Source organism: Fulmarus glacialis, unplaced genomic scaffold (genome assembly GCF_000690835.1).
Source record: "Fulmarus glacialis isolate BGI_N327 unplaced genomic scaffold, ASM69083v1 scaffold6883, whole genome shotgun sequence".
Taxonomy (NCBI): Eukaryota; Metazoa; Chordata; class Aves; order Procellariiformes; family Procellariidae; genus Fulmarus; species Fulmarus glacialis.
In genome coordinates this window covers 1-19,706 of record NW_009203527.1, presented here as the reverse complement: position 1 = coordinate 19,706, position 19,706 = coordinate 1, and the positions used below count along the sequence as shown (strand labels likewise).

At 36.9% G+C, this 19,706-nt stretch overlaps 1 protein-coding gene across 3 annotated transcripts in view; it reads right to left on the bottom strand.

The window, feature by feature from the left end:
• ATP2C1 (ATPase, Ca++ transporting, type 2C, member 1) overlaps positions 1-19,393 on the bottom strand; it is a 50,700-nt gene extending 31,307 nt beyond the window's left edge. Inside the window, exons 1-4 of one of the 3 annotated variants that reach the window (XM_009574668.1) lie at positions 19,144-19,393; positions 3,702-3,812; positions 2,663-2,779; positions 1,020-1,109 (exon numbers count right to left, since the gene is read on the bottom strand). In XM_009574668.1, coding sequence (XP_009572963.1) covers positions 1,020-1,109; positions 2,663-2,779; positions 3,702-3,770 — 276 coding nt within the window. In that variant the 5' untranslated portion in view covers positions 3,771-3,812; positions 19,144-19,393. Of the gene's footprint in view, positions 1-1,019; positions 1,110-2,662; positions 2,780-3,701; positions 3,813-19,143 lie in introns of those variants that run through there. The other 2 variants (XM_009574667.1, XM_009574666.1) reach the window with 2 other exon arrangements.
• Between the last annotated feature and the right edge of the window lie 313 nt (positions 19,394-19,706).

Below are 19,706 nucleotides of genomic sequence, written 5' to 3'. Positions count from 1 at the left end.
TCCCTACACTAATTGCCCTGTTCTCTTCTCATTGCCTTGCTCAAGAGGATTAGGAAATAGACTTAAGGGCACTAACAAAGGAAAAAAAAAAAAGAAATAATTCAAATTTCAGCCACAACAATTAAATACATTTCATAATACAATAATTAACCTAAATTCAACTTATGAACACAACATACCATTCCAAACTAACACTATACTCAAATTCAAAATTGCATGGTTTTTCTTAAAGAAGCCACGTAGTTCATGTTCCAAAGAAAACTATTCTTTCTAGAGAACTAGAAGAGTTAGGCGCAAACCTCCAGTTACCTTGAGTTAATTACAAAAGTAAAACTCATATAGCGTGCAAGGTCAGCCAAGCTAGACAGCTAAAACAGCTAGAACTTGCCTCTGATCATACAGAAATCCCAATTTTCAGTTATCACCTATCACCCCAAAAAGGTCAAAGGGATTATAATTTTCTTCTGTGTCATTTGCAATGACAAATGTTCAGCAGTCCTATATTTGCTCACTAGTTTAGCACCCTGTTTAACTGCAAACTTCTACAAAAATTCATTATTACAGCTTCTATCTTCCTTCTGCTATTTCTAAAAGTTCAGGTTACATTTCTTTTTCATGTTTTAAGAGATTGCATCTTTCAAGTAAATTCACAGAAGGCTTATATTGGTTTCAATTTGAAGTTAAAGCATAATTTAAGATAAAAATTACACAGAAGACACCAAAAATTGCTCCTCTGAATGAATGCCTAGAGAGGCGTTTCAACCAATGAAGACTAAAGATCCAAGATGCAGCCAGGTAATTATTCATTGATGTATTTTGATATGTACTACTGCTATCAGTCAAGGAAAAAAACCAAAATCCAGTCACAAACTTAACAGATTTAACGACAGCATACAAATCAAATTCATTAATTAGACTCAAGTGATCCCATCCCACACTGGCATTCATGTGATGTTGAAAGAAGATGTGGTCACACATTCTGAAGTACTCTCAAAGAAGATAAAATTTTAGTTCCTTACCACAGTGATACTGACAGCATCATCAAATTGATGCATTAAAACACTGATGACTGCAGATGCCAGGAGAAGCATAATAAGGGGATTTTTAAACTGAAATGAAACAGAACAGTAATTCAGCAATACTCTTGACAGGAAGACCATTTTATCTACCCCTCAAAGCACATCTGATCTATTTTTGAAATGTATTATTCTATAATTAAAATATTTCTAACCTACCAGTGCTAACAAAATCTGACTCTACAGATTTTACTTGAGGTTTGTCTTTTTTAAAATATCAAAGACCTTGAATGGAGCATATTCAATACATATCAGGAGAAAACTGTTTCTGACATTTCTTGATTAACATTTTTAAGACAAAAAGAATAATCTCCTGTATTTGTTTAAACACACAAAAAGAAGCCTGAAATATATTCAAAATGTCTTTGAGATAGCAGGCTGATCCTGTTCCCAGCAACTGATCACTACTAAGGCAGCAATGTATTTCCTAATTTCAATTCATGATTTCTTGTTTTACAAGATGCAAGTTTTCCTTTTAGACCATATGCTTTCTACAGATTTCTAAGGCTAAATTAATACAGGAGCTTGCTTCTACATGACAGCTGTTTGCTAACACGGTCATTTTTGAGAAATGTTACAAAAAAGAACATTCCTACAATTAAAGTGAAGAACATTCTAAAAGCACAAATGATAAGCACATTCAAAGCAAACATGTATCTTAATAAATCCTACCTAAAACAGACTTGTTAACATGCTTTAGAAGCGTCTGATGCATCTAATTTGACGCTACACATGGGAAAATAAAGTATTAATGCCAGAGGACAGCTAGTATGTGATGTTCCCACTGCCATCATCAGCAGAGCGCTGAATATCTTTTCAGTCACTCTCAAGTAAAACACTTTCTCTAGAATTAACCATTGTTACTTCAGGGTTTACTCTAGAACTTAACTGCACTGCTGCTGAGACAAGGTGCAGGAAACACTGACCAAAATGTTTAACATAACAAATTCATTAGAAAAATCTTCTGTGCGAGAAGCTGCTGTAAATAGCTCGTGTAGCTAGGTGGCAGGGGAGGGCAGGAGGAAGTAGTGACACTTCCACACCATTTCGAGAAGCTACATGGGTTCATATATATATATAATAAATCACACTGATAGGAAAAAATTCACACTTAACTTCTGCCGGTTCTGCTTAACACCATAATCAAGGCTGGCCCCAACTCCACCCTCAGTTCAAAGACAGCAGTTTTGCTTTTTAAAATTTCCTTTGTCTATCAAGTTATTCATACTTCATGTTCCATTTAAATGTTTACCAGTCATATGCATTTGTGTCTGACCTCAGTGCAATTCATGCTCAAGTCTGCCTACAGGGAATTTTATTCTGCTTCTGCAGCCCTCAGGCTAGTTATGGATGGTACCCTTTGGCTAGTTATGAACAGACATTCAAGAACAAATCATGTAATTAAAACACCGGCATGTACCTAAATAAAAGCTTTTTCAATAGTTAAATTAGAAGTAAATTATCTAATTTTCTATTCTATTAGAGTTTCCCCACTTTTATCAGAGTATGTTCATGCACAGGAAAGCTAAGTAATAAAGGGCTGACAAGCATTAAAACCAAAAAGCAGAAAGGACAAACATCTTAACCTGGGAAATATATTTTTTCCACAGTGGTTCATCTTCACTAATATCAAATTCATTCCATCCATGGAATGCCCGTCTATGACAAACTTCACAGTTTTTTAAGCCATTCTGAAGATTAGCCTATTAAAATACGCAAAGAATAACACAGTCAGCAATTACACTGATAAGCTAGACTTCAAAATAAATTCCAAAATATATAGCCTTAGATTATAAAAATTTGGCCAACATCAGAAAGACAAGCTTAGTACTAATGTTTGTATGACAATAAAAGCTAACTAACCACTATTTTAAAACTCAATTTGGCAGTACTTAAGAGTACTTCAACAAGAAATTCACAGAACTACAGAGCAGATGCTGTTTCACATCTCTAAACGATTGTTGATCTTCCCTGCAGAAAACTCTTCAGCAAGCCAAACTGGGGGTATAGCTCAGACTCTTGAGGATTACATCAGGAGTTCAGTTACTCAGCCAAATGACACAGCAATAGCTTCAAAGTCTTGAGTTGTCAGTGACCAACATTTATCATGGTGTACTCCTCAAGCAGTCAAGCATACAGAAAATGAAAAAAGACCATTTATCACAAAAATTAACCCAGATTCAATGGTTCATAAATCTGTCAATGGGTAGCTTTCTCAATCCTGTTCCTCCACTTGAAATGGAGGCTACTGAAATAAATTAAGGACATTAAGGATTCCTTAGAGAAATAGAAGCAATAGCTATGAAAAACAGAACAGAATTTTATAGGAAGATTGACTCTAGGAGTTTTATTAACAAAAAGCAATCTTCAAAGCATACATAAATCTGACCATTTTCAAGTTGAATCTCATCCCCCCTCCGAAAATCGGGTTTTTTTGAAAACGTTAGAGATTAGAGCATTTCAAGTAACAATTTAAAAATCAACTTGCTTTTAGAAATAGACAATAGTTAGTATCAAACTGCATGATAATGCACAGACTTTCAGTGACAAGATCTGTCCTTAAGAAATATCAAACTTATTATTTGGCAACATCAGCGCATTCTTAAGAGATGCAAAATCACGTACTTGCAGAATGCTTGCAACTTCATCAACTGGCAATTCACTTGCTTTTTTTGAAGACAGTACAGGAATCATTGTCTCATTGTCACCATCAGGGATTTTTTGAAGACGTGCAACCTAAGAAACAAAACCAAAGTCTGAAGGGAAGAGGAGAACTAATATTTCATTTCAAACATACACCAGAGCAATGCAGTATGAATGCCATTAAAAGGTAGGTTTTAATAACTGTTTGCACTTCAGAAAAAAAGGAATCTACAATTCAGCTTATTTTCATGCACTACCATCTGCAACAATAAAAGAAAACACTGGACATGCAACTGAGAAGACTAATTTCTGTAACGATGTGTTAAGTGATGACAAAGATCCTAACAGTTAAATATATTCATAATCCTTTAGCTCACTATCCTCAAGACATGGTCAGAAAGCAATCATTCCAGATAAATTGCACTCCCTGCCCCCACTTTCTACTCATTAATGAAGGCGGTCTAAACAGGCCTATTTAAATTTTCTTGTACACAAAGAAAGGAGAAACAACATTAAGAAAACCTCAAACGAGCACTGATGCAAGTGAAGTCATAAAACTTGACTACAGTACAAAAGCTTCAAGTCAATGCTATAAAAAGTAATGTTTTCCTGTAATTTTAGGAAGTTAAAATTTTGTGATCTGCAGAACAGAGCAATAGCAACATTGATCGCACAGCTCAGCACTGCTTTGATACTTAATGAAGGCTTAGAGTTTCTGAACTCTTGCTTATTAAATGAGAAGCTGGAGTGATACTCATTCTTCCTCCTCACCATCTTATTGCACCCAGAATTAATATCTCGTCCATCTTGCCATGCACACATCCCCCCTCCATTAACTGGAAGACAGCTGACATGCAAACATGCACACCACAGAAACGGTTTTCCCATTATACTTGCACAGAATTTGAATAGGCAGTTTTATGTTTTTATGCAAGACAGTAAGTATTTTTTAATCTCCTCTTTGGACACAGACTTAAAATATAAGATAAAGTACTTCAAGATGACAATACATTAAAAGATTCCAGCATTTTTATGCCCTCAAAAAGGTATGACAATCTTCATTTTCTATACTGCACGTTGTTTGCCATGTACTCAAGTACAATAGCTGAGACAAACTCAATTCAGTATTTGTTCTTCTAGCTCCTTACCTAAGACACAAAGACTTCATCCCAGGGGCACAAGGGAACAATGAACAAAGGTGAAAGTACTACAGTTGGAACTCACATGCTTTCACTTTAAAGAGAAATCCTTGGAAACTCTCTACACTTGCCATGTAGTTCCTGGTGAAACAGTAAACCAACAAGACTTGCTCCTTCACTGTAATTATAAGAAAGCAGGTCTAGAGACTAAGATGAGAAACAGGGTGATATGGGGCATGGGTTTGAGCTCTTGGGCAGGGGGGATGGCAGACAGAAGAACTGCACCTTAACAAGGTGTATACTGGCCTCCAAAGAGGCCAGTAAACTCAGCTTTCTGTAGCCTGAAGCCAGTGGGACTGAGCAGCTGGGCTGCCGGCATGCAGCTCAGCAAGGGCCAAGAATGGAAGCTGAGCCACGCTCTGCCACACCTCCACTCCAGTTCCCATATTTCATTCCACTGAAAGAGCTTTGTTTTGCTCTTTGCTGTCCTTTCATGACACATTTATGCAAAGACCAGAATTGGAAAGTCTGTGGCCAAATTTTTAGTGTATTACAAAATACGTGACTTAAATACGCTTTAGCATTGGTTAGGTACTTATTGAAACCTTAACTATATACACTGACGTAAGTCTTCTTTAAAAATGATGGTGAATACACATTATTATACATTATAAATATACACATTTACAAAAATTATCTAGCAAGTTATCTTTCTAAACACCTTTACATATTTCAAATTACACAAGAAATTGAGTCAAAAATATTTCAGCCATGGTTCAACAAAATAACAGATTTTTCTCTCTCAACATATATATATTTAAAGTATTTTAAAAGAACTATTACTTTCAACATCAGAAGAAAAACAAAATCATGAGTATAATTCTGTTCCTAACAAGAGGTCTTTTTACAAAACCTTGTTGGGCTTGTAAGGGCTAACAAGCCCTTACACCAACAAGGTTACGCTATTCTGGACCAGAGGGACAAACATTTGCTCCACAGTTTAAGGCTTCTCAAAGAACACAGCATCATAAGACTCCCTTTACAAAACAGAACTATTACTAAAGCAACTTAAGCTGACCACAATAGCAGCAGAACAGCAGGTATTTCAGTTAGGAAGAATACAGACATTGTGACCCTAAGCCTTATGAAATACTCTCTGGTATATACAAGTACGTTTCCATAAAACTTCTTGATGGGAAGTGATGCATCATCATGACCACTCAGTCTTCCATGTAGACAGCCAGCCTTTGGTTAAGTGCACCATCATTTTTACCAGCATCTATGAAGCACTTGATGCTCACAAGATTCAGTCCCTAGGAACAAACAGTTTCATTCAAATTCACCTATTCTGCAATTAGAACACACCCAGTTCCAGCTGCTGTTAAGCCTACACATACAAACCAGTATTAAATCACTTCAATTCTCAGGAAATTGCCATTGGAGATTATGATTTTTCATACTTTAAATGGTTATACTTAATTTTCTTTGGATTTTAACCTTACTTCTGTTTCAGTTTTCTTGAACCACACACTTTTCTAAACTAAACATTCACCGAGAATTTTGCCACAATCTCCCCTCTTTGATAAAACACCCTACTGAATTACTAGCTCATGTTCTTTTCTTTAAGTACTAGCTTTTGATTTACTAGCTTTTGATTCTTATTGAAAATAGATACCACATTCATGGTATTAGCTACCAAACACCAGTTCAAGGCTGAAAACTGTTAAGTGCTGTTTCAAAACAAACCCACAAACATATGCCTTTGACCAAGATGACTCCACATTCTCAACAAAAATACTGAGCAACCAAGCTTTCCCAATAAGAGTAGGCAGAAATGAACTGATAGTCATTACAAATTTTAGTGCTGAGAAAAAATCTTTTTCCCCTATACCAACTGACATGGCTGCTAAACACAAATAACAATTCCAAAAAAAGATACATAATTGATCATTTCCCTAATATTATCAATTAGGAGTTCAGAAAGTCTAGTAACAAGCTTTTTAAGGATATTTTAACAAGTTAAATATCCTTAAACAGAAATGTTGAAGCACTCAGAGATCAGGCTTTTCCGAATAAATCTTCATTAGTGCAGAAGAACTGTGCTACAACAAAGCCTATTTTGACAACCTTTTTGTGACATACTCAAAGAGGCATTGATTTTGAATGTGGGTTTCATTCATATTATCTCCCACTTTTACGAAGAACACTGTACTGTATGCAGTGAAAAAAATCTACAGAGAAAATCTAGTATAGGATTAGAAAAACAAAGGCTCAGAAGTTCTTTTTAGAGCCAGCTCCTTTCTCCAAAATTACATATTGTAAGACAAGTCTGGATGGATCTCCATCTAATTTCTCAAAACCCTCTACAATCTGTGTAGATTAAACTACACTTTAGTTCAGAAAAGAACAGTTTCAAATATCTAACACTTTGCCACCAATTAAATTCAATTGCTTAGCCAACGAGAAACTGATCACTGTTCCCTTCATCACTACCTTCCAAAATATAAAGTGGGTTACACCAGCAGATTTAGGTCCAAAAAAATAGTTGGAAAAAGTGCTTGCTGCTGGAACACAATAACTATATTCAAGCAAATAATTTTGTCTTTACTATGCATTACTTCCACAAAGCAAAAGAAAGGTTACTTATTCAATACTGTCATCAAGTGCTCTACAGTCCTTTGCACTGCTGCCCAGATCTGGACACTGGAGATCTGGGCTTCTGCAACACGTTTTAGCATATCCAACAAAAGCTATCCCCAAAACCACAGTGCTCCATATTAAAGGAATCAACCCACATGTAGTAAGATGTCTTCCCACCCTATACTGCAATTAATTTTCAAGCATCTATCAGCTGATACCTTAAAACACTTCAGTACTTTGTTGCAGGCCACGTTTTTATACGGATAATTGGGCTAAGAAATTATACTGGCCTATGCTGCTGTATCAGATAGGCAGCACGTACAAGACCACTGAAGCTTTTGGAGCTATGACTACAGCTTCCCATTCCCTGCTTGCAGCTAACTCTGCCAAGGAACAAAGAAGCAGGATGCTAACTAACAAAGATAAATACCTGCCTCAGGAAGGACTTTTCTTGGACCACTTCCAATGTAAACACCACCATTTCTAGACTAAGAAACATGCATCAATCATATGACCACAGAACTGTGACCAAAGTATATTTATCAAAATTAATACAGATTAGTCTGGAAGGCTTACACTACCAGAAATTCAGAGTTCCCTTTTGTTTTCTCTAAAGAAAAACCTAGTTAACCAGTTAACAGTAATGTGCTACTGTTTCTTCTTCCTCATACACTACAAAATTCTGCCTACCCTCTTTCTACCATGACTGATACCAACTACCAACAACCTACTTCTACCATTCTGTTTCTCAGCTTAGCAGGAACAGTCCATTATCAATCAGCAAGGCTCACTGACATTAAGAAACTTTTACAATTTTTTTTTTTAAAGGGGAAATTTTAGCTCTACTTCCTCAGAGAATGCAAATGGCAGGGCCTACATTCACTGAGGGCGGTCTAAAAATTTAGAACATTCTCATAGCAAAATCTATTTTTAGACAAACTTGTGGTCCAAACATATTAGCTAATATAAAGTCCTGTAAATGTCACATGCAGTTACTCAACTGACCTACAAGTGCAAAATACAAAGGCAGTGTAAAAGCAAAACTACAGAGAACAGTAAAAGTGGGAAAAAAAAAGTTTAAAAAACAATGAATTTTAAGCTGAGGTAATTAAAGAGAAATGCTGATTCTTTCTTTGAGAGGTTCCTTCCAAAACCTGACAGACAAGAATGCATCTGGATTTGGGCACTCTACTCTCGGAAAGAACTGTTTACCCTACCACACAACAAGTCTCACTGGCAAACTGCAGGTTAGTAGAGCCAGTTCTTGGGAATCACTGTAGCATACCTGGAAATGTAAAAAGATGACTGGAAGCATTATTCCGCATGCTTTCCAACATTTGCCTCTTAACCATACCTATCACTTTCTTCTGAATCTTCCCACCCATCTGAGCAGCTGATTTGGTCAGTTTGAATCTACCCTATCAGTCCCTGTAAAAGTGAACCCCTTTCAAGCCAACTCCAATACTACAAAGACCTTTTAACTTGTTTGTAGTGATCAACCTGTAAGACTATTATCGTACAAGCAGTTAGTGACCCACATCCAGGTATATGCCTCTGTATCGCAGATACCGTGCAACTGCTACTGAATCATGCTGTGTCTAATCAACAGTAAAATTAATGAATGCACACATAACCAATGTGTAATTAATCAATGTGCATTTAATCTTAAGTATATGTACAGTACGTTGTCTTTTCCACTTGAAATATTACATGCACCTGCTCAGGAACTGCAGCTTTATTAACGAGATAAGGATATTAGAGCATGTTGTTCAAGGGACACTCCAAAGCCCACATTCCAGACCCAAGTGCTATCGGTGACTGAAGAACCTGTACTGTGACCAAAACCCCATAAGAGTACTAGTGAACACAGAGCACACAAGATCTACAGTGTGACATGCCCTGAGCAGAGATCCACCCAAAGCCCTATCATTTCAGGGTTCCCAGCATCAGACAGGACATACAATTTTATACCTTGCCATCACCTTTTCTGAGTTATTAATAGTGATCTGCCTTGCACGTGTTTGTGCCTTTCTTATCAGGATCCCGAAAGAATCAGCACTTCCTCACCCACCATAAGAATCAGCTTCCATTTTTTTATCTACCTTGCCCACACTGAAAAAAATGATAGTGTTCAACAATATAATGAAAAGGTGTTTTAGTGAACACAAAACAGATTGAAACTTACAAGCGTCTCATTTCCTGAATTTTCTTTATGATCAAACTATATGGGATGTATACTAAAAGGTTTAAAAAGCTCAGATCCTACTAAGCATGTTCTTCTCCAGTTCTGTACAATTCGCAGCCAGGATGGCAGGTGCAGAGGTGTAACAACAGATAGATCAACTACTGCAGACATCAGTGCACACAGTAACATAATAAAATACCAAGTGCTTACCTCTTCTGCACTGTCTGGCATCCTGAAAGTACACAGGGCCAGAGATCAACTAGATGTCAATGGGCACAGAGGCCTGAGTCTCCGTGTGTGTGCACATGGATTTTGGAAATGGCTGCCGCTAGGCAAAGACTCTTTGCTGTGAAAGCTGTGAAAGGTATCTTTAAGGAAAAGATCTAGCCAAAATGGAAGTAATCCTCCTTTCTGTCAGTTCTGTCAGACATGAAGCATCAGTGCAAAGTCTTTTCCTCCTCATTAGGACACAGTGGCTAGAGGTTTTGGAGATCCAGATCTTTAACCATCTTATTGTCTATCTTCAAACTCTCCATTTAAATAGGTCATTGCTCAGCATCATGACTGTGATTCCACAGAGTCATTTTCTAGCAATGACCTTAAAAATATCTATTTCACTAGACATTTCTGCCATCTTTGCCTCCCCCATTCGTCTAGAAGGCAAGGTGCTCCCAAAGCCTCAATACAGGTCCCAGCCACAGAACAATGACCACGTGATGACAAGACACAGCAGAAATCCAAGCACAAAAAAAACATTAGGCACGCTCAATAGTTACAGTAAGTCCTAGGCCAACTGCACACCCAGAAGCAAACCCTGGATGCACAGCAGGATTCCAGAAGTGGAGGCAGGGTGGAGAAGAACACATGAAGAGCCCTCAGATCATTCTGGAACAAGCAATACCCAACATGGTTGTGACTATGATGCAACTTCCTCTGTGAAATTCTGCCAGATCTTAAAAGAAATTAAATCTCCAGAGAAATTCATCAGTTATGCTAACAAAAGAAGCAGGTGGAAGTAGCCGAGTGTGGTGGATAAAATTTAATAAAATAAATAAAAATCAGTGCAACCAAGTTCACAAACTATAAATGCAGACAAGCTACAAACTTATCTTGATTAAGTAAATTCCATTATTTAATGTCTTATTCTTGGCTTTTGAACTAATTTTTTAATGATGTACAGAAAATTGGAAGTTATATTCAGGAAGGCTTCATCTATACAGACTGCACTGATATAGTTGTTTGTACCTCATATGTGATTAAATCACGAAGACCAATTACTTCCTGTATTCTCAACTAGCAATTTCTCTAATGAGTCTCAAAAACCTGTAAATTTAGATATGAAAAATACTCAAAATACTGTGACTAACCCTATAACAGAAAGCTCAGAGGAGATGGGTGAAGGCAACATGCCCATGAAGCTCAGGAAAAAACGTAGGGTGTGACTAACCACAGCTGTTGCAAAGAGGTTAATTTTACCTCAACACAATGGGGACTAAAGGGTGGCCTTTGCTTTGGATAAACAATTATGTCAGTTGAGTGGATCAACTGGTGGTATAATGTTTCTCCCCGATTTCATCAAAAGAGTGTGAATGTCTGAGTTATACATCCCCCCATGCTGGTCTGGCTATGTGGCTTAGCCCAACATACGCACTGAACAACCAACAATATTTCAGAGAGCAACAGGCTGATTTCAACCCACATATTCCTTTCCATCGACTGGGCATGTGCAGCATCACAACAGTGAGCATATTATAAAGACTGATAATGGGAATCACATTGCTATTGTGATTGAACTGTGCATTGCAATTTCTGTATTTTGCTAAGTGTAACTTACAAAATGAACATAAAACATAGTACAAATGTATCATTCTAACTAAATCAGAAATACCACGTAACATCAAATATCTTCAATTACACATATTTTATATTAAACATTACACCCTCCATACATGGATTATCTAAAAGAACCTGGTCAGAGAGTATTATACCTTGACAAATACCTTTATGGGAAATAATGCTGCTTTCTTAGAGAAACAAGTAAAGTGCCAACACTCATTCAACAAACATCCACAACCAATTTGCAAAAAGAGTATTTTACTTGCCACTGTAAAGAGCTGCCCCTTCCCACCCCCAAAAGGTTGAAGTCTGCAGACTAAAGAGCCACTTGTTTTCTACTGTTTGCTCAGGAGAAGAAATACTTTTTTGAAAGCTTTGAAGTTACTGTCTGCTGTCTTTATTTGAATGGACTCTTTTGGAAAAGTGGGATGATTTTTCACTCCTGGGGAAACAGCTGCAGCAGCCTTGTATTCTAATATTCAAAGAAATTTGTTCCTATTCAACACTATTTTAGTTTAAACATTTTACCAGGAGTCCCCACATCAAAGCAAGTGCACACAGAAAAGTTCTGTCTTTAAAAAAGCCAGAAGGAAAGAGAAACACTAATATGCATTAATGAGTTCTCCTTGCAGAGTAATTTCTATCCTGGGAGGTCACATAGTTTCAGCCCCTTGCTACTGCGTGTTATTCCGTAAGACTTAACAAAAAAAAGGGCAATACTCAGCCTGGCACAGACACCACCCATTAACCAAAGAAATATAAATACCCAAATTATGAGAACCACCTACTAAGCTGCCCCATGAGCCTGAAAAAAACTGCCTTGTATTTGAGTACTATTTCAGCAGTGCTTAGGACTTTCACTATGGCCAACCACCAGCCATAATGCAGAACTATACCCTTTGCTACACTACACTTCTGCATTTCTGACCAAGAAACAGAAATCTGAATGCTGGCACTGACCGTCTTGAATCTCAAGGCTTGCCCAATCTTAAAAGTTGTAAAATATTTAAGAGAGAGACCTATCCCCAACCCCATCTACTTCAGGCAATGTAATAAAGAGTACGATGCTCCATTTAACATCCAACTTACTAACTCTACAGTAGTCTATAAAGCTCAAGAACTACTCTCAAGTACTAAAAATAAAGTACTAAAAATATCTTCTAAAAAAACACTTCCAAGGAACACATCTCCACAACCTGAAATGAATCTTAACTCTTTCAGGATTTTCACCATGTCTTCTTTAATTTAAAAAAAATAGAAAAGAAAGTAGGATGTCTAGTTCAACTGAGGCTACCAGCACAACAGAGAAGTTGACCAATTTTCTGTAACCGTAGTATATTCCACACGGTTATCTTGCAACCCTCGTGAATGACAACTGCCCCCTCTCTAACTAGAGAAAATATACCACAAAAACAATGATACCATAACCTGACTGCAGTGCTGCAGATTGTATGAATAACAAAAATTCAGACTAGACCCCCAACACCACATCTGTCCAAACCACCTTATCTTCCTTTAGCCCATTTATGTAGTATACAGTTGAAACTTAAGAATGCCAAACATTTAAACTTTGTATTCAATGGCTACAAAAGATTTACCATTTAGAGCATTTCTGTATACTCTGGAGGATGTACTATGATGAATTTAAAGCCTCATTGCTGAAAGCCTTGAGGTGGCATCAGAATTACCAGCTTTGATTCTTCCTGTTCAAAAAAACTCCTTGAACACTGGAAAAGTCTGCTTGAACATTTCATACATTTGTCATTACTTATTAATCAGAAGAACAAAAAGATACAGAATCCTAAGCACACACTAAGATGATCAAATCAATGCAAATGCCTTGATGAAAGCAAAGTTTATGTATAATAGCACTGGGTCAGTTCAGAAACTCATCACCCAAGGAAGAGAGCACTGATGGCCATATCTCACTTGACTCCAAATAGCATGCACCTCTGCTTAAATCCTGATTCACATGAAGCCTTTTAGAAGTTGAAGGCGAAAAGACTTTGGGCGTAAATATCAGCCATTTATCTTGCCAGACAGTTGCTAACTTCCTAGAAGAGAACATTTAAGCTTAGAAGTAAGATCATATGGCTCCTCTCCAATAGTCTGCTTCTACCTCATAACACTTTGAAGTGCTGAGCTTCTCAAAATGAAGGACAGCACTTGAACAGCGAACACTAATAAAGAATTTTAGCATTATATACTGTGATATACTACTAAGGTATCCATGACATGTGCAGACTTTAGTTGCCATATAATTGTATTAAGCAAAAACACCAAAAGAAATATTTGCTCAGTATTTATTTGTTTTAAAAAAATGAATGAAGCTCCAAGACCCAATCATTGATTATATCCTTGACAGCTATGCAGTTACTTCATAATGTGACAAAATAAAATTAATTAAAAAAATCCTGAACTTACTGTTTACAACAGTTCTCAGGACCAAGCTAGTGTCAGTGCCAATTTAAATGCAAACATAACTCACTGCATAATTACTCTACTTATGGTAATAAGCTTTCTTATAATTAGTATCAAGAAAGCAGCAGCACTGCATTCACCAAGCTTTTTTTTGTTAATTATGTATGCAGAAAAGAGTGCTGCATAAAATTTATGACTTAAAAATATTTTAAAAGCCTTTGTAAAAGATTCTGTAGGTTGCATCTGCTAACCCATTATCCATTTTATCCCTTCTAATTGTTTAGAGTAGAATGTTTACAAAACAAATAACTAGAAACAGATGTTTGTCCCAAATTTATACCTTGATTATTGTATTTTATTTTCCTTCTCTTCTCTGAATTGTAACTTTATCATTCCTTCTAGCTTCTACAAACTACACTGTAAATGCCAATTTTACCACCCAGTCAATTAGGTATCACGTGAACTCTTTCACCAATTCAAAATCAGGTCTTGCAACTAAGATCTATGTATTAACTTATTCCACTCTTGCAAAATTCCACCGTGATCTATGGGTGAATTTACATTGAACTGAAGCTACGACTACATAAAGAAGTGAGTCAAGCCAATGGTCTGCTTATGCTAAAAGGAGGAGGTCTCACTGCTTTGTCCCTCGCTGTTTTTGACATTAACTGGATGCTTCATGAGCCCATTCAACTTACTAATTCAACAGAAAGATGTCCAACAGGGGGCAAGGGGAAAGAAGGGCTGAGCTAATGTTCTGCCAAGCTAGCAAGCCAGAAAAACTCAACAACCATGACAGCCAACACAACACATATGGCAGGAACACAGCTGAGAGTAGGATCTTCTTTCAGCAGTAGTGAGACCAATTCATTCAGTCCTATAGAAAAGCATCCCAAGATCACCACACACTTGTCAAACTCTTCACCAAAAAGAGCCACTGACAACATTTGTTTCTCTTTTGTTAAATTAGCTACCCTAAGAATTGTCTGCATTGTCCTTACACCACTGTTTTTCCTGACTCACTAAGAAGAGATTATGCCATAAACTCCCCATGTAAAGGAGTTACAAAGCTGGCAAAATAATAAACATACATTCTGCGATGTCTGAGCTCAAGCAGATTCCATGTTAAACCACTTCTAGATTTTCATAGATTAACATTTCTGATTTATCTGCATGGGAAAAAAAGGGAAAAGGAAAGACTAAAACTATCTAATGCTCCATCAACCAGTCAAACAACAAATTAAAAGATGACACTGACTGTTCAATTAAAAAGGAAATCTATGTTTCTACTGCAAGACAAGTGCTATGTTAACTTATCAGTTATTTAAGTTATCAAAGCACTGTTAAAAGATAGGAAGGTAACTACTAGAACTTGTCTTTAGTGAAGACTCTCCACTTTCTAAAAAAAAAAAAAAAAGAAAAAATCTCCTCTCTCACCTTATCCTCCAAGTTAAACAGAAAAGATGTGACTTTTTTTGCCAACATAAGTATTGCATTCTAATCTTCTGCAAGCTGCAGATGGTAAGAAACAGTAATCAATGAATATTAAAATTCTTGTTTCACCTATTAGTTTATTAAGAAATCCTCTACTTGTCAAAAGGAACGTGAACTGCTGTGATAACACCAATTCCATTTCAGAATTTCTAACATTTTCCATCACAAATCTCATTCTCACTATTTTGGATATTACCTTCATAAAACAACTGATGATGCCACTCTGGAACAATTTTAATTGTTTTCCAGTCACTGCTGCTGCAGGCATCCCTTCCCCCTCTGTTTTCAGTTGCATATACACACGCTCCACCCCTTCGTCAGTACATACAGCTGCCTAATCCATGATGAGCTAGTACAGGGTGCTAATTCACTGCCCCCAAAAACCAAAATCTATTCACTGATCTTCAATCTGTTGGTTTAGCAACTAAGCCCACTTTTACCAATTAAGAAAAACACCCATGAAACTCATCAGGAAATTCATCTGCAATTCAAGCACAGACAAACAAAACTGATTCATTTATCATCTCAGGATTATGTAAAGAACTAAAGCATCTTTTCAAAAAAAAAAAAAATCTTGACTTATACCTCATTATTCACCCAATTATCAAAATTATCCTGAAATTACTACTGACAGACTATAGGCTGAAATTAACAGTTGTCTTTGAAGATTAGCTGAAATTAACCAGGAATCAAAACAATGAAGATTAAGGAGGATTTCAGAATCACCACATGATGTTCTTATTACTTACAGTAAGTCTGGTCTGAGTTTTTATACCAACCTTCTACACAATTTTGGGAAAGTTTTTGGTTTACAGGTGGGAAAATGTTACTCTGATCTCTTCTGTTAGGCACTTAATGATCTGAAAACAAATGGTAACAAAACAGTACTCCTACTTAGCAATTTGTATTTGTAATCATAGTCTGACCTCAGAGCAGAGAAGCTCAAAGTTGATGTAACCTAAACTGTATTCTTTGTTTTCTACTAAAAGGCAGTCTTCTACAAGACAATCTTCAGTAGAACAAAGAACCTGTCACAATCTAAAAGACGGCAATGAAAGAAAGAAAAAAAAATTCAGACTACAATTATAGAAAATTACTTAAAACATCCCAAAGACATCAATGGAGAGATCCAAAAACTACAAAGCCTAGTTTGCACTCAGTTATGTTTTGTCTAAACAGCTGCAAGTTCTCTTGACTGCCTAAAGTTTAAGAAAAAGCTCCGCTTATGGAAAGAAGTCACAAAATTCTATCTTTCCAAACAGAAATACAAACATCATTCCTCTAAGTCATAGTTTTATTGAGCTAAGCAGAAGTCTTCCTATGATGGGAAATTCTCTCTTCCCCATTACCGTAAGACACATGAATTTTTGCAGAAGTTGAATCATCCCAACACAAGAGACAGGAACCACGAAGTCTCGGGACAAAACATTACCTAGCTTAGAGTAAACATACAAGACTGCTTATGAGAACTGAACTAACACAGGAAAACATCAGTTTTCCAAACCATCTTATCACTTCCCAATCTTGAATATTCATACAAATACGGGGGGAAAAAAATCTGCCATCTCTTGCTCAATATCCAAACTAAAGAGACCTTTCAAACACAAACTTGCAAAACAAAAAAAGAGTTTGAAGATATTCTTACTGTAATCTTTGTTCTACAAGATTACAAAGATTCTTCAACTGTCTCCTGGAGAAAATACATTAAGGATCCTCTCAAGAGTGCTGAAAAGTTCCAATATGAAAGCTGCTGGTGTCTAGCTGTCTCAAAATGTCAAATGGATAGAAAAAGAAGAGCTCAGAAATACCAAGAACACCAAAACAGACAGTAGACATTTGTAAATATATGTGCCTGTCTGGACACTCAATTATAAGATGGGGAGGTGTTTTTTTAGTGGAGAGGAAGTAATTCAAATGTTAAGAGAACCAACTCAGTCTTTTTATTCATACTGAAGTTCAGCTTTCCTCCTACCCCCAGAAGCCTACTCCATTTTGAAAGCCCTCAATAAACCATAGCATTTATTTCTGCCTTTGAAATATACATCTGATCATCTTTTATTTTTCTCCTACATAAAGCTTTTTTTTAATGTTACTTCTATCATACAAACTTGATTTATTTATTCTATAAGAAACTTAAGAAATGCCATCTTTGTGCTACCAGCATTCAGAAGAATTAGAATGGACCATACTATCATATGCAACTTGATTATAAACTACATCTATGATATACGATTTATTTGGTAGCAGAACTAAAAGGCATTAAAAGTCTTCTTGCCATTTTGGTTTTGGCACACAAATGTCAGACAACTACTTTTTTTTTTCTCCCTAAGTGCATTTCTATTCCATGGCATTATATCCGCTTTGCTTCCCCCGCCCATTGAAAAATCTTTTACTCACAATGCAGTGACTGAAATGCAAAGGCACTGACACTACTTCTATCAGCTATCTAGCCTCCCAAAACAAAGATCAATCTTCTAGAGACACTCCCCCACACTCCAAAATTCCTTCTACCTGGCAAGTTCCATGTTCTTCATTACAAATATTCAGTTGGAAGACATGATCAATAGAATTAAGAAAATTCTAACATTATTTTAAAGTTAGAAAAGAGTTCTGAAGTACCAGATTATAATAACCTACATAGTTTTCAACATAGGTTGGACTTCACAATTACTACAACTTTACAGTCATGGAAGACAATCATATTTCAAAACAGAACAATATCCAACCATAGAAAATAATTTAGTTAGTCTACACCACAAACCCAATCCAGTTCTTCATTCAAGTAAACTATTAAAAAACTACCTCTCTTTTCAGAATGGGGTGGGAAGAAAAGGAGCTCCTATGTCTCACATAACATCCTATAGCAAAGGAAATCCAGTAGCCACCTAAAAAAAAAATCCATCTAATATCTTCAAAGAATACTGATGACATAAAGGGGGCAGAGGGAAACAGTTCTTTTCTTATATAGAGAGTAATAAAAATAATACATTTCAGAGATTTTCAACACCCAGCATCAAATAGAAAGGAAAAAAAAAAAAGGAAAAAAAAAGGAAAAAAAAATCAGTGAAGCTCACAGTCACTATCACCAATGCGAAGGGGCTTTCAAGGTTCACAGAGCATAAACTGAAACCCAACATGGAAAAACTGAAATAACTCCCTGGATTAAGTCATTCCTAAACTAGACAAGAAGGAGAAAGCATAATAGAGCAACTTCTTTCAGTACATAGACTTTACAACTTCATACCAGACCTTTCAAGTGGTAGAACACAAAACTTCAGTGCCACTTTTTAATTAAATACTGTCCAAGAGAGCAAAATTAAGTCATTTTTAAGAACACAGAGTATGCACAAAAATATTGCAACACAAAATGCAACTAATGCTTCTCAATTTCACCCTGAAAGATAAAATTTAACAAAAGCATATAATCTAAGCAAATACCAAGCAACTAATGCTTAGAAGACCCTATCTAAATAAAACAAGATTTATATTCCAAACGCAGAGAGCACTAAAACATTCAATAGATGTTTTGAATATCTGTCAACAGAGAATAAAATCTGTCTGATTAGTTCAACAAGCAGCAGTACAAATAACAAGAAGCGATGGTCCTACAATCCTTAAACTACAAAATGCAGATCAAAATTCCTACCACGAGATTAACACACGACAGCAACCCTGCAAACCCCTGGAACATTAAAACATACACACGCACCAGTAGGCGTTGTCACCAAATTGCATGCAAAAATCCTCTTAGCTCCAATGAAGTCAGTGACTCTGATGAGACCTTTACCTTCATTTTCCATCGAAAATTGTACTTGAGTCGATAGTTACAAAAATCTTTAGCAACAGCAGCACTGGAGCGGGAGCTGAAAGGTGAAGAGAGAGATGCCCCAAGATCCCAGGCAATCACACTGCTCCCTCTGCCCCCACCTGCAGCAACATCTGCAAGAGAAACCAGCGCTAAAAGAGGGAAAAAAAAAAAAAACACAAACACCAAACACCCAACAGCCGAACCCTATAGATCTCCACCGCCTTTCCGTTCACGCCAGTGCGGAGCAGGCACACGCACCCAGGGAGCCCGCAGAGCTGTCAGAGGCCACCAAGGATTAGGATTAGTTGCCCAGCAGCTAGACGAGCGCCGCCGCCTCTTCCCCCTCGCCACAAGCACCGCGAACAGCCTCGTCCCGCCCGGGGAGGGGCTCCGCAGGGAATGAACGCCCCGCACCTAAAAATAAACCCTCACCCCAAGTAACCCCTCCCGCCACCGCCTTGCCC